We start from the raw sequence: 15499 nt of genomic DNA, 5'->3' as shown, positions 1-15499 counted from the left end.
TACCAGGGATAAACCAAGCCTTTCATGTGGAGCCCGCTGAGCCACCTTCCCAGCCATTGTCATTCTGTATTTTGAGAAAAAAGGAGACACAGAAGCACCAAATCCATGGTGTTACCCTGGTTTCCCCCATAGTAGTTTCACGTGGTGCTGGGCAAAACAAAAAAAAAGCTCAGATCACACAGTAAGATGTGATGCACTCCACACACTGAACCACTTTATGGTCGCCTCAACCTCACCCCAATTATCATCTCTAAGGCCTTGTTCTCTCTCCAGTGAACACTTGGTCTCCAAAAACAAGAAAGAAAGAGCCAAGAAAGAGCCATCACATTGATAAAACTTACCGGCATTAAATTTCACAAATCAAAATGAAAAACATACCTCAGTAATAAAAAAAAAGGACAAGCGATTCAATAAACGTAGATTTATTTCAAATCAGCTTGGTACATGATACAGATTTTTGTCTTAATAGTTTTAAATGAACTGAAACAGAAATTTCCAAGCATAGCCGTGTCTGTCTGTAATTATCTGTAAGGTAAAGTAATATTATTCTGATAGAACTACATCTGCATGTACAAATCAGATGAAAAATCTGAAAGGGGTCAATATACCTTCTGGATTTAAATTAAAAAACCCAAAAATTATTAATGGTTCACGATACTAAATTGCTAAAGAGCAAGGAAAGAGGCTGTGAGTTCTGCTGTAAGACTTCTCCTTTAGAGGACTTGTAAGACCCAATTTCATAGTCTAATTTATCAGAGCCGTAATCAAAATTGCAGAAGTTGAGTGGGCTCATCAGCTCATAAAATCTGCTACGTGATGACATTACCATATTGTCAAGGAATCTATGTATTAAGCAAATAATATCTATACCATTGTAGGTAATTTTGCTACTTTAGGAGAACTTAAAAACAGTCTTGTACTTTACAGCACTCACTACATACTAACAGCCATGGCACCATAATAAAACTTGTGAGGTACCTAGATATTACTAATGAAAACAGAATAATGTGAGGTAAACCCATCTTTTCCCAAAAACGTTTTGAAGCCAGAGATTTTAAACAATTAAGGCACTTGAAAACATTAGGTTATGTACAAATGTGCAAGTCAAACAAACTTTAGCTGTACCAGCAAGTAACAAAGAAACAGTTAAGTCTTTAAGAACCTTTAATACAATTATCTAAATTCAAAGAATTTCAGTTTGTGAAATGGACCAAAGTAATTTATTTCCTACTATAAAACACTGAAAACCAAGTGCTACATTCAGCCTCTACAGGCTAAGAAATTACTGATTAAAAAAATAATGACCTAGAACAGTAAAGGCTCATTTTCAACTATGTTAAGCCTCTGAACTAATCCAATGTGTCAAAGGCAGGTGAGAAGTAACCCTCTAAAACCCAAAATATGCTTCACATGTCAACTAAATAAGAGGTGTCCACGCCTACTATACAGGGGGAGCGAATGCGGACTGGGGAGGGATGAGAAAGGCAGACAAGCACGATCTGCTCACCCAAGGTCATCACCAGACTCTGCAGTATTCTGACCATCACCAGACTCTGCAATATTCTGACCAAGCAAGACTCCTGAGACTTTCCGAATCTACACTGCTGTCTCAAAACTGAAATGATTGTCTTAAAGAGTCAGAAAATTATTCTAAAGTAAATTGTTTTCTCCTTGCTCCACAAAAGAAGTTACTTTTCAAGGAAGCTTGGTGGAAATCCTTTCAAGGTTATGATGATACTTTTTGGAACAAAAAGGTAAATACAATTAAATCAAAATTATCAGTATTTTTCAACGGTCTTTAAGAAAATATTGGGAGGTTCGATATATAATGGCTTTCAATTTTTAACATCCTTTAGCTGTAAGTTCCTCAGGTCTGAAATAAAATAGTGAGTTTTCAATTAAATATTAACAGTATGGTTTCTAAAGGCAGGTATAGTACTACTCACATAAACAACGATATCAGACCAGTATTTATCCTCTCCAACAAGAAAGAACAAGTCATAATAAACATTTAAGTTACAGCTGACCTTTCAGTTTGTTGTCTTTTAAGGCACTGTTCTTATATTTTCTCAATGATAGAAGGTACTTTACAAGTACAAACAAAAACCTGCTATACTTTAATGGTCTGTATCCTTTCCACTGATTTCTTTAAATATGGAATATAATTCCCTGTGTGGCAATTATTTCTAGTGTAGAAAAAAAAAAACTACTATCAAGCACAAAATTTTACTCTAAGGATCCAGGTTCAGTTTAAGGACACTAAATTTGATAATTATTTCACTTTTGAAACAATAGCAAAAACTCCACCTGATCGGTACTCATTTGGCACATTCTTCTCAATTCCGGTCACTAAACTACATCCTGAGTTAGGGTAAAATAATGCAGCTTTGGGGCCTTATTAAATGACAAAATTTAAACTGCCAAAGTGTTGTAGGTTTTTCTGCACAGGACAGTTACTTCCCACCAGTTAGAGTCAGGTTTGGCATGCCAAGAAGAGAACAGAATCCCACAGCAGCAACCATTTAAACAAGACAGCCACAAGGATTCATGCAGAGTATCGTGAATATTTCTGTTGAGCAAAATAATTCAACTGACTTTTTTTTCTTCAAGGATGCTCCTCCAAATACCCCCTATGTGTTTGCATCCTTTGGAAACTTAAAGGTCTTGAAATAGCGTCATCCGTGTGGGACATCTTCAAAGAAAATATTTTGGTTTCAGTGAGTTACACACCAGTCCTTACTAATTCAAAGGGTCTGTTTACAGAGTGTGGTAATTTCGTTCTTTAGACTTGCAGAATTTATACAGGAAGAAAAGTACAGCCTGCAGACCCAGTACAAGGACTATCCCTCCAATGAAACTGGCTGCATCGAAGGTAGACTTCCGCACAGGCTGTGAGGTTGGCGCTGAAGTGGTATTAGTTGTACCTTTTAAATGAGAAAGAACATATGATACTTAGCACTATGTACCATCACCATCAGTTGTGAAAACTCAAAATCCACCTATGCTCCTAGTCTATCATGTGCTGAAACTCTACAAACTAGATCCTTTTCTTGAAAAAGATTTGTTCTGATGAGAGACGAGACCTTGGGTCTCAAGCATGCAAGTCCTGCATTCCACCTACTCTGGAAAGAATGGGAGAAATATTCTTCTGGTGTATCCACTGTGCCCTTGAAAGTGTCACATATGTATTGGTTAACTGCCCGAGTAAATATTAACATGTTTTGGAAACACATTTTATTAGTATGAGGAAAGTGAAAGTTTGCTGGTAATATTTCAAATTATAAAAATCATCTTACGCATCTACAATTAATAATCCCAATTAGCACAATTATCATTATGGTATCTTCAGTCTTACTCTGTCAATCCTACTTATGAGAAAGTTACTATCAAGTTATATGGGGGAAGGTCACAAAAATCTGAATTCTACCGAAAGGAACTGAGGGAGTTCAAGAGCAAACACGTTTCTTCCCAAGGAATAAATAGTGAAGTGGATTTCACATTTATAAATTAAGTTTCTTTTTCTTATAGCTTGCCATCCATTCATTCCGGTGGCAATATAACAAGCTTTAATCGGAATCACAAGAGACTGGCTTTGGGCTCACTCCGTGGCATCCTCCCAATCAATATCCTGTGACTCTTGTGAATGCAGCGTGGTTTAATTAAACAAAGAAAGATAACAACAATGAGGTGGGGTGCACTGTACCAAAGTCAAAGTCTCTGGGATGGGCAGGGGGAGGTTTCAGGCCCTGGAGCATGATGGCAGGGAGGACCTAGTTGAGGGTTGTACCGTTATGTGGAAAACTGGGAAATGCTACGCATGTACAACTATTTTGTTTTACTGTGAACTGCAAACCATTAATCCCCCAATAAAGAAATTAAAAAAAAAAAAAGTGAACAACAACAAACAGATTTAAAAAAATTAACAAGGGTGGGGGTAGATAGCACAATGGTTATGCAGACAGACTCTTATGCCTGAGGCTCTGTCAGGTCCCAGATTCAACCCCCCACACCACCATAAGCCAGAGCTGAGTAGTGCTCTGGTAAAAAATATAATAAAATAAAAAAGGGGAGCCGGACGTAGCATAAGTGGCATGAAGCACAGGGACTGGAGTAAGGATCCCGGTTCCCCATCTGCAGGGGAGTCGCTTCACAGGCGGTGAAACAGGTCTACAGATGTCTTTCTCTCCCCCTCTCTCCATTTTTCTCTGTTCTATCCAACAACGACATCAACGACTACAACAATAAAACAAGGGCAACAAAAGGGAATGAAATAAAAATTAACAAAAACAGGAAGTCGGGCTATAGCGCAGCGGGTTAAATACAGGTGGTACAAAGCGCAAGGAGCAGCAGAAGGATCCTGGTTCGAGCCCCTGGCTCCCCACCTGCAGGGGAGTCACTTCACAGGCGGTGAAGCAGGTCTACAGGTGTCTGTCTTTCTCTCCCCCTCTCTGTCTTCCCCTCCTCTCTCCATTTCTCTCTGTCCTATCCAACAACGATAACAATAATAACTACAACAACAAGGGCAACAAAAGGGAATAGATAAATAAAATAAATATTAAAAAAAAAAATAAAACCAAAAATAGTAGGACCTTCATTGCTATACATGTGGCCTGGGTTCAAACCACAGCACACGCAAGGTAGAACCAATGGAAGCCCTGACCACCGTGTGTGGGTGTCTGTGTGTGTGTGTGTGTGTGTACACGGACGTGCACACACACCTGTCTACCCTGAAAGCACCCCCTGGAGTGGTGATCAAGCGTGCACTGAAACCACACAGAAGGCTATTTCCTAACTGAGTAGCTCAGGGTGTTCTGTGGCATTCGCATTTCCGAGAGTTTTGAGGCTAGCCAGCTAAGAATTCCCTTTTTATGAAGAAATGTGAATTGATGGAAACCTTTTATATATTTTTATTATGTAAGATAGAGAATCAGAGATGGTAATGTAATCAGTATTTAACTGAAGTTATAAGAAATTAAGTCATTTACAAATTTTATTTAAAACATTTTAGAAGATATCAAAATTCTAGCATGTCATGCCAAATATGATTGTGCATTAAAGAAAACTAAAGAGGATTCCAACAAGTCTATCACTGCTTTAACAGTCCAAACGTAAGATAATTCAGTTCATAATCATTTGTGAGTAGAAGCAGAAAACACTAGGAAGTAAAGGCTGTGTGTAGACCTTTCCTACACACTGATTACCTGATGGGGTAGTTGTGGGGTGAGTCGGAGAAGGGAGAGGCTTAGTTGTGGTTTTAGCTGGAACAGAAACAAAAATGTATTACAAACTCTAAAGTCCTAAACTTCCTATTTACCAAGAATTTAACATTTTTATTTTGTTTAATAGCAGGTTACAAGATTAAGATTACACCCTCCTCCCACCTCCCAAATATAACCACTGTAGTTCTCTCAAGTCTTAGAAGCAGTTGGCTTGATTCTGGGTTTTTTTTTTAGTTCATGTGTATCAGCTCTCTAGATTTCTACATGAGTGAAACCATCTGGTAGTTCTCTCTCCTCTTTACTTATTTCACCAAGCATAATCAACTCCAGTTCCATCCATTTTTGTCCAAAAGGACATAATATTATCTTTTCTGATTGCAGAGTAGTATTCCATGGACTATATATCCCATTTCTTCCATAGCCAGTCATCTGTTTATGGGCATTTAGATTGCTTCCACTCTTTCGCTGCTGTGATTAACACAACAGCTAACTTCCAGTCGGTGGTAAAGGCTTAAGAGTATCTAAAATAAGTTTGGTGGCAGTTGCAAATTTCCATGGCATGAATTTTCCTATTGTAGCTCTAGTTTAAGATTAGTTATCACTTGACCTATGCATAACCGAGTAGCAGGTCAAAGTGAGACTACTACTGCCTATATCTTTCAAAGCAAGTGTGTCTATTTTCTAGTGTTTGACCAATCCCCTCCCCGACCCTCCCCACCCCACCCCCACAAAAAAAAAAAAAAAAAAAAAACACGCCCACAGTTCCAGGACACTTTCCTGGGCCTTGGCATTTCTTTACCCATCACTTAACTCAATTTCTCCTGCAGTCATCTTTCCTCCCTCTAGACACTATTGATCTGAAGAGTTGGGTTCCAACAAAGCTCCAGGGAACTGCCAATGCTTATGAACTGAATTTTTTTGGCAAAAGCTCTCCTCACCATAAAAAGTGTATACGGCATCCTGAGCCTACCTCATCCTCCTGCAGCTCCTCCTGGGTCAATTTTCTAAAATTACTGCAAGAAGGCATCTGATCTCCCTGTAATCATTCTTGTCCCTGTCCAACTCTCTACACTGTCAGACTAAGTCCTTGTATTAAGATGCAAGTTTCACCATATGACCTACATGCTTCCATTCACCAGCTAGTCCTTAAAAGCATTTCTAATTTGGCTTTTGACTGGATCATCTGAATTTTTCTTCATCTCTAAATGCAACCCCCCGACCTCACTGTACTCCTGCACATTTCCTCTTTATGTGTGATCACCACGCACTGTCTGGGAAGCTATTCTCACTTTTACCAGGAAGCTGTCAACACACATGCCGGGCTAGTTGGTACATACGCTGCCCTAGAAATCCCCCAGCACACCACGTTCATTTACCTTGTATAGTTCATACAACAGACAAAACATTTTACTTTTGCCTTTACGGTTCTATCAGCTAGTCCAGTGCTTGTTCTGGGTGTTTCAAAATAATTTACTCATGGCCCAGGATAAGGGCTGAACCCTCAAGCACAAAGTCCTGTGTTCAATACCCAGCAATGCATGTGCCAGAGCGATGCTGTTTCTCTCTCCTCCTCTCCCCTCCCTAATCTTAAAAGAATAATTCACTCTTATCAAATTAGTAAAAGAAAAAAACTGAAAGATGACCTAACTTTACCCAATCAAGAACAGAATGAGAAATGCATAAAAAGCTTCAAGTGGGAAAACAACACGCGTGCATGGGTTATCATCCACTTTTATAATAGGTAGATTTGCCTAGACACACAGAAGACTAGAACTGAGAACAGCTTTGTATATCTCTGAACGATGAGAATTCTAAGAGTCTAAGTTCCCGTATGAGGTTTCAAGATTTCCACAATATCTGTAGGGTTCAGCTTGTAGAGTCAAGATAGAAGGCTAAACTAATCTTAGATTCAGTAAATTTGAAAAAATTGGAAGTACACAACAATGAAGCAAACAGTACACGTTTATGCAGTCATTGTGGCTGAAATTCTGTATTACCTGTAGAGTTGGTTGGCAATGGAGAGGTAGTAGGCCCTGTTAAAAGACAAAGACCACAAGTAAGGCAAACTTGTCTAAAACACCATAAACCATGATGAACATTATTTCTCTATCTAGAATCATCTATCACTTTTCCAGTAAAGAACCATCTTATGCAGCATTAGCCTTCCCTTCTTTAGAAGCAGAAACATTATTTTTAGTGACACTCCCTAGCCTCTCCTGCAGTTAGGGAGCCACGTGTAACTTCTACAAAGTTTCTGGATGGCAGATACAGGCCTCGGTATCCTTTCCTCTACCTACAGCAGGAAAACCAGTGATGGCAGGAACATGAACCCTCACCGTGGAGCAGGGCTGGGGGACACCCAGCCACAGGCCTCATATGGTCATTTGGTCTGCTGCCGCCAAGGCAACTGCAAGTGGGACTCAACTTGTAACCCATTCAGGAGCTCTTTCCAGAGCACCATGAAGCACTAATCTGTAAGCTGATAACTCTGCATGGCCTGAGAACAGTGTTAGAAATATCCGAGTGTCCTCCGAAGGGAGGCTGGACAGCATACTTTGTGCTACACCTGAGGAAGATGGGGCCTGATATTGGGGTGGCTTGGAATGTTCCTACCCATGACCACAGAATGTGAGCTCAGATCTACAGGGATGCAGAGGTCACATAGGCTCCTAAGCTGAATATGGACCCCAGATCACATCAAATCAATGGGGTTTATAGTCAACAATATTTATACGCCTGTCCCATATTAGGGAGCTACTCTCTTCCCTGATCCAGCTTTCTGGTCCTTTTTCAGCCATGACATCATCTCCCCAGACAAGAACTTGAATCCACCTGCATATCAGATTTCAGGCTCAGGGGGAAAAATTAATATAGCCACAGGCCCTTTGGAATATAACTAAAATATGCCTACTAGCTATCTACAAAATGGAGGACCCCCCCCCCCCCCCCCAACTCTTCATCTGCACTATTCCAGCCTTTAGGCCCGTGACTGTTTGGCTTTGTATGTTAACTCTCTTTTCAGTCACCAGGTTCCAGATGCTAGCATGATCCGACCAGACTTCCCTGGACAGAGGACCCCCACCAATGTGTCCTGGAGCTCCACTTCTCCAGAGCCCCACCCTACTAGGGAAAGAGAGAGGAAGGTCGAGAGTATAGATCAACCTGTCAACGCCCATGTTCAGCGGGGAAGCAATTACAGAAGCCAGACCTTCTACCTTCTGCATCCCACAATGATCTTGGGTCCATACTCCCAGAGGGATAAAGAATAGGAAAGCTATCAGGGGAGGGGATGGGATACAGAGATCTGGTGGCAGGAACTGTGTGAAGTTGGACCCCTCTTATCCTATGGTTTTTGTCAATGTTTCCTTTATAAATAAAAAAGAAAAGAAATATCCAAGGACCTGGAGGTGCTACGCCAGCCCTCTTGCTGTAACTGAGTCCAGACCATTGACATGAAAGGAAAAGCAACTGGTCTTATTACTGAAACCACTGCTGTAACTTCAGGTTTTATGTCCTTCCCAGTCAAAACCATCATTTCTAACTGATATCAAGTAAGAGCCACTTATTCAATTTCCTTTTAAAAATTTAATCTTACTTTTAAGCAACACCATGAAACTACAGATGTGACTTAATTATTACTTTTTCTAACAAATATGAAAAATGTTCACTTATCTCTAAGTCACAGACAGATATATGTGAGAGAGAACAGATTTTGGGTAGAGTAGATAGCAGGATTATACAAAAATACTTTTGTGCCTGAGGCTCCGAGGTCCCAAGGGTTCAATCCTCAGCATCACCATAAATCAGGGCTGAGCAGTGGTAAAATTAAAGAGAGAGATAGATAGATAGATAGATAGATTGATAGGCAGACAGACAGACAGACAATACAACTGAGTCAGGGCTGAGCAGTGGTAAAATTAAAGAGAGAGATAGATAGATAGATAGATAGATTGATAGGCAGACAGACAGACAGACAATACAACTGAGTTCATAGTATAGCAGATAAAGTATAATTTCAGACTTTTTTCATATAAAATTCAACATGGGATATGGAAACAGGAAACCCTTACACCAAGATTAAAGTCAATCTTTCAAGGTTACTGATAGAAAAAGTAATCAAGTTCCTCAAGCTAACATGTAGGAAACAGATGAATACACACTAAAGGTTGGTTTCAGCACAGCATAAGCCCAGATGGAAACTGACAGCCACCAACAGCATAAGCAAGAAATCGCCAGAAGGTCGGCCAAGCCTGTCAAATGCAAATGAAGAGGGTCTAGACTGCAGTAAGTATCTGGAGGGGTTGAGGAAATATATTTATAGATAGCTCTCTTAGTATAGCCTATTTCTAAATCTGTCTCAAAATACTCTATGATCAATTAGTATAAATGTGCTACTTAGATACATCTCTAACAAAATTAAAATGATGGAAATTTCCTATTAAAAACTAAAATAAGCTTTCCTGAAGCAATGGCATCCATGTCTCTGTGGCTACTTTGCCCAGCAGTAAACACAACTACTTACTAGAACAGTATTCCGTGCTGTTTAAAATCTGGCAATCACCAGCTGTTGAATTATGTGAACAGTAACTTTTACCTGTTGGGGTGAAGGGAGAAAAATAACATCAATCCCACATTAATACATCTGACTTTTGTTACAAAGTTTCTAAAAAAAAAAAAAAAAAAAAAAAACAAGACTTTTAGCCTAAGCATACCAGAAGCACAAAACAGTAAGATAACTTTATCCTTTCTCCTACTGTTTCATTGCAGGCAGCCTCTCTGCAGTAACCATCCCTCTAAAAGCACGTCAGAGCCAGGAAGCAGAGAGCAGGTAAAGCACAAGCCTTCCCATGTGTGAGGCCCTGAGTTCGATCACCAGCACTGGGGGAGCTCCAAGAGCAACATCAGAGAGCCCACGCACGTCAACGGTTCCCCAGTGTCTCTCCCTTGGGCTCTCTGCCAAACCCTCCCTGGACATCATTAAAAAATGAGCGAAGGATGTCACTCAGCAGCTGTACCTCACATGTGTGAGGTCCTGGGCTCACTCCCTCTGACTGCATGAGAAATACTGTGTCACACTAACATAATAAACGGCCAAATCGAAGCGCTCCAGTATGCAAATTACAGGGTGGCCACTGTACAATCAAGGAATGCTGCTGGAAGCCATTCAAAAGGGGGGGTGTACAGTCAGTCAGAAGAAATCAGAATCTGACAAAGGCTCAGTACACAAGGGAGGTGTCCCACAGACGCCCAGGAGACCGTCACAGCTCACTAGGATTCTTTCCCAGCTGTTCTTCAGACTTTGCAGCTCCAGGCCAACTTTGTCAGACAGATGGGGGAAGGGAGCACAGCACTAAAGCTGCCTTCGGTAGTGGGAGCCAGACTTTCTTAGTCTCACCCACTTTTTAACTCAGCTTTCCAGGGTGGGTCTAAGTTTCCTCTTATGTAGGCAAAACTAGGAAATTCAATCTCCAAACCTTGTCAACTCCTATACACAATAAAGCAGAGGGTTATAATCCTGAATCCCATTTTATGACCTAAAGTAACATGCACTTTGGCATTTTAAGAAATGATAATCTGGGTATTGCACCAAAGTAAAAGACTCTGGGCTGGGTGGGAGGGAGAATACAGGTCCAAGAAGGATGACAGAGGACCTAGTAGGTATTGTATTATTATATGGAAAACTGAGAAATGGTATGCATGTACAAACTATTGTATTTACTGTCTAATGTAAAACATTAATTCCCCAGTAAAGAAATGAAAAAAAAAATTGTAATCTGGGCCAGAGAGACAGCATATTGCTTATATGAAAAGGCTTTTATGTCTGAGGCTCCAAGGTCCCAGGTTCAATACCCAGTACCCATATTCCAGAGAAGAACAATACTGATTAAAATAACTAAAATGATAATATTGTTTTGCTGATTAAAAAAGGCAAAGAACTCGTAGCCACATTCACTGAGGTCTCTGTGCTACAATTCCAGGGCTTAAGCAAATGAAAACGCCACACTGGCATTCTCAAGGATTTTTTATCTAGCTGTTTATCCTTCCAGCAAAATAAAGGGAACTTGATACTTAGCTAAAAGCAGAGGGGAAAAAAACTAGTAAAAGCACCAGTTAATTCCCGGGTTCCTGTGTGACTGTCCTCTGGCACTGAGTATCTAGCCACGTCCCACCGCTATCTCCAATCCCTTCAGCAGCACAGGTCAGCACATGGGTAGGGGACCTTTTTTCTGCCGACGGCCATTTGGTATTTCTAACAACACACCTGGGCCATACGAAAACTATCAACTTAAAAATTAGCACTTAATGTTGCTATGAAAAAAGTTCCGGTTGCCTTGGCAGAGTCAAACCAAACAGTTCTCCAGTCAACATTTTTCAGGGGCAAGTTTTCAGGAAAAATCTGACAACTTTTTCCCCAGATAATTTCAGTATTCTGATATCCTTAATGCTACGAAGAGCTAAAATTTCTTTCATTAAAATCTGTCAAGGCTCAACTATCAAGTGTTAACAAATAAAAGGCGTAGCTAATGAAAGACAAGAAGACTTCAGGGGGGAGTACTAAACAGCTGGCGTGTTAGAGGAGAAATACCTGATGTGTAAAAAAACTGCACACCACCCTAGATGCTCATCATTCTCAAATGTTTAAGAACACCCTAAAGTACACTTCAAAATCTTTATAGCAGTTTTGCACTCTCAAAATGAAAGCAATTCCGAAGTCTCTTACCTTTACACACTATCCAAAAGCAGGTGATGTTACTGGTACTAGCGTTAATGCAAGGTGTGCAGCTGTTCTGTCTTTCACAGATACCTGTTGGGGTTAAGTAAAAAAGTCAAAAATCAATTAAATGGGTTATCGTTCTGTACTTTCTTTCAACAGCATTACATCAAAATATTGCAAAATAGTAAGATGCAGGTCAAACAGTTCATCAATAAAGTCTTCTCAATAAATAGATGGAGCTTAGACATACCATGTAGTAGATTCAGCCCCTTTTAAGAAGGATAATTTTGTCGTAACTACAACACAATTCTTGAGGCCACTATGTCAAGTGAAATTATCCAGTTACAGAAAGACAAACACTGAAGGATTCCACTCAATCAAGTGCACCTAAAATCATTAAAACTCACAGTAGAATGGCTGCCAAGGAACATGAGGAAAAGGCAGTGGAGCCCTGCTAGTCAGTGCCCGAAAGTTTCACACAAGGTCTCCTGTTATAACCGTGTGCTTATGCTTCCAAATGCTGGGGGGGGGGGGGGGGAACACAGCATAATGGTTACGTAAAGAAGCCCCAGGTTCAATCTCCAGCATTACCACAAGGCAGAGATTAGCAGTGCTGATTTAAAGGGGGAAAAAGAAAAAAATGTTAAGAGGGTAGATGTTATGCTGTATTTTAACTCCACAAAGAAAAAAAAAACTTCATAAACTAAGACATTCCAGTCATAACTTACAAAGTCAGAAATCAAGTCAATACACATGGGAAGAAAAAGAACTTATCAGAATGCTCAGTACATCCTGGTATCTAGTTCTTTCCCCCTCAGGGCAACTATCTCACGGATATTCAGTGTTTCTTGACTCAGTGTAGCATAGCACATCCTTAAATAATAGGAAAAAATACTATAAAAGACTGTTAAGAACACCTCAGGGGAAGGACTGTCCACAAACACTTCAGGGTGCGAGGCAGTGGGATTTAATAATACAAACTACAGGTTGAACTCAAGATTCAATGATGTCCACTCCAAACCCCTCCCCATTCCTACACCATAAACCACCCAACCCCTTCCTGGATTTTCCAAAGACCACACATCCGAAAGGACTGTCTGCGAACGAACACAGGATTGGACACGTTGGCAAGATGTTTGCCAAGTGACCCCAACCAAGCCTGATTACAATGCACCGTCTGTAGGCGCACCAAAGGGCTTTTCCCAGGAACTAGACGGCCACCCTCGGATTCTCCATTGCTTCCTCACGCCCACTCTGCACAGAGGCCCCGCACCGCCCTACTGATGGACAGTCGTCCTCGGCCGTGACCCACGACGCAGCCTGGGAGGGACGGGAATCACAAACGGGTCTTCCGAGGTGGCGGGAGGATGAAAAATGCCGCTGAAAACCGCTTGTGCCCGCGAGCGCGTCGGCTACTCTTCAGGCTGCAACTCTCTCGACTCCAACTCGCAGGTCGCAAACGCCCTCCTTTCCCATCGCTTCGACTACGAAGACAATCAACCTGGATCATGCCCAAGCTGCTGCTTTAAAAAAAAAAAAAAAAAAAAACCGCAGAAAACAAAATTGCTATTCTGGGAAGAAAACAGCTCCCCGAGCGCCGTCACCAGAGTGCGGTTTCGCATTTCCGACGCTGCGCTGCAATTTACTTTCCTCGTTTCCCGACTTGAGAAATTCACCACTGAACTGCCCCCGGTCTAACCAAAAACGTTTACTAGATATTTTTTTTTAAAAAAAAAAGTCCGTTAAAAACAATTCGAAGCTGACAAATATGCCAAGACCAAAAAGAAAAGAAAAGAAAGAAAATAAATAAATAAAAGACCTTCCACTTGAGCGATTCTGAGAACTTCCGCTATCCCCTCCGCGCTCTGAACTAGAAAAACTACCTTCGAGTCTCGAGTCTCTCGGCTAATTATTAAAACCTGGGGTCGGCTACACACACCGCGCCCGCCCGGCCCGGCCCTGCGACAGCCCGAGGCCTCGCTGCTCCCGCTCGGCCGGGAGGCAGATGCGCCGCACGCACCCGTGGGGGGCAGGTGGGGGATGGTGGGGGGCGGCGGGGGGCAGGTGGGGGATGGTGGGGGGCGGCGGGGGATGGTGGGGGGCAGGCGGAGGATGGTGGGGGCTGGCGGGGGCTGGCGGGGGATGGTGGGGGGCGGCGGGGGGCAGGTGGGGGATGGTGGGGGGCAGGCGGGGGCAGGTGGGGGGCAGGTGGGGGATGGTGGGAGGCGGCGGGGGGCAGGTGGGGGATGGTGGGGGGCGGCGGGGGGCAGGTGGGAGATGGTGGGAGGCGGCGGGGGGCAGGTGGGGGGCGGCGGGGGGCAGGTGGGGGGCAGGCGGAGGATGGTGGGGGCTGGCGGGGGATGGTGGGGAGCGGCGGGGGGCAGGTGGGGGATGGTGGGGGGCGGCGGGGGGCAGGTGGGGGATGGTGAGGGGCAGGTGGGGGATGGTGGGGGGCAGGTAGGGGCGGCCCCTCTCCTCTCCCCGCGGCGCTGAGCTCGGATCCTTAAAAACAACAGTTGTCATGTCAGGAGCGGGGGCGTGGGGGCAGAGCACCGCCATCACACAGGAGACCCTCGTGCCTGAGGCTGCGAAGCCCCAGGCTCGCCCCCCCGCACCACCACAAAGCCAAGGGTTCCCGGTGAACGGCAGGAACAGGTTTCCAGCTCCGGCGTTCGTGTTATTCCCGCGGGGGGACGACCCGGGGCCACACCGCCCTCCGAGCCCCGCGTCCAGCCCCGGCCGCCACCGCGGGGACCACGGCGACCCCAGGGGCGGACGAGCGGCGCCTCCGAGTGCAGGGAGGGGGCCGCCTCCTCGGGGTCCCGCCGCCGCTTCCCGGCCGGTGGCGACTCGCTCGGCCCCGCACGTCGCGGAGCGGCCGCCGCCATGTTGCCGGCCCGGCCCGGGCCCCGGCCCCGCGCGCGCATCGCGAGAACAGCGGACGGACGGACGGACGGACGGACGGGCGCCCACCTGGTGCGAGCGTAGGCGCCGGCGGCGGGGTGGTCGCGGGCAGCGGGGTGGTCGCGTTGGTAACGTGGACGGTCGTGGTTTCCGTCTGGTTCGGCTTGCTGGTCGGAGTCGGAGTCGGAGTCGGGTGCGGATGGGGGGTCGGGGTCTGAGCCGAGGTCAGCACACACAGCGCAGCCAGCAAGGTGGCCGCCCCCAGCAGCCGGCGGGAGAGCGCAGACATGGTCCTCAACACAGACGCCCGGGCGACAGCTGGCAGCACACGACGCGCCGTCCGTCCCTCTGGCCCCTGGCGGCGCCGCCTCCGAGACTCTGCTCCCCCGCCCCCCGCGGGGACGCGCTGGGGTCACGTGAGCGGCAGCGCCGGGGGCGGGGCGGGGCGGCGCGGGGTGGGCGACACCAACTGGAGAGCTGCGGCGGGGGGCGACAGCGGCGTCCTGAAGGAACCGCAAGGACGCCGTCGCCCAGTGGGACCCTGCTGCAGGATAGAAAAGGAATCCGGCAGAGAGAAGTTTCCTCCGTCCACACACGACGGCGCTGGGCTTTCTTATTTCCAGAGACAGGGGAGGCCCGCCCCCAGGCCCGAATGGAACAG

The 15499-nt window shown here is 44.5% G+C and overlaps 1 protein-coding gene across 2 annotated transcripts; it reads right to left on the bottom strand.

Moving 5' to 3' along the window:
• Positions 1 to 406: 406 nt before the first annotated feature.
• CD164 (CD164 molecule) lies at positions 407 to 15246 on the bottom strand. Of its 2 annotated transcripts, XM_007531177.3 has the most exons (6): positions 14908 to 15241; positions 11941 to 12024; positions 9742 to 9813; positions 7217 to 7252; positions 5202 to 5258; positions 407 to 2924 (listed from the first exon to the last, which is right to left on the bottom strand). In XM_007531177.3, exons 1-6 carry the CDS (start codon positions 15125 to 15127, stop codon positions 2758 to 2760), a joined length of 636 nt encoding a protein of 211 aa, XP_007531239.1. In that variant the 5' UTR covers positions 15128 to 15241; the 3' UTR covers positions 407 to 2757. The 2 variants fall into 2 exon arrangements, with proteins under 2 accessions (XP_007531239.1, XP_060046645.1); XM_060190662.1 differs by lacking the exon at positions 9742 to 9813 and having other exon boundaries at positions 14908 to 15246.
• Positions 15247 to 15499: the final 253 nt, after the last annotated feature.

Source organism: Erinaceus europaeus, chromosome 4, assembly GCF_950295315.1.
Source record: "Erinaceus europaeus chromosome 4, mEriEur2.1, whole genome shotgun sequence".
Lineage (NCBI taxonomy): Eukaryota > Metazoa > Chordata > Mammalia > Eulipotyphla > Erinaceidae > Erinaceus > Erinaceus europaeus.
The sequence above is the reverse complement of the archived record's forward strand: the minus strand, read 5'-3'. Positions and strand labels throughout refer to the sequence as shown.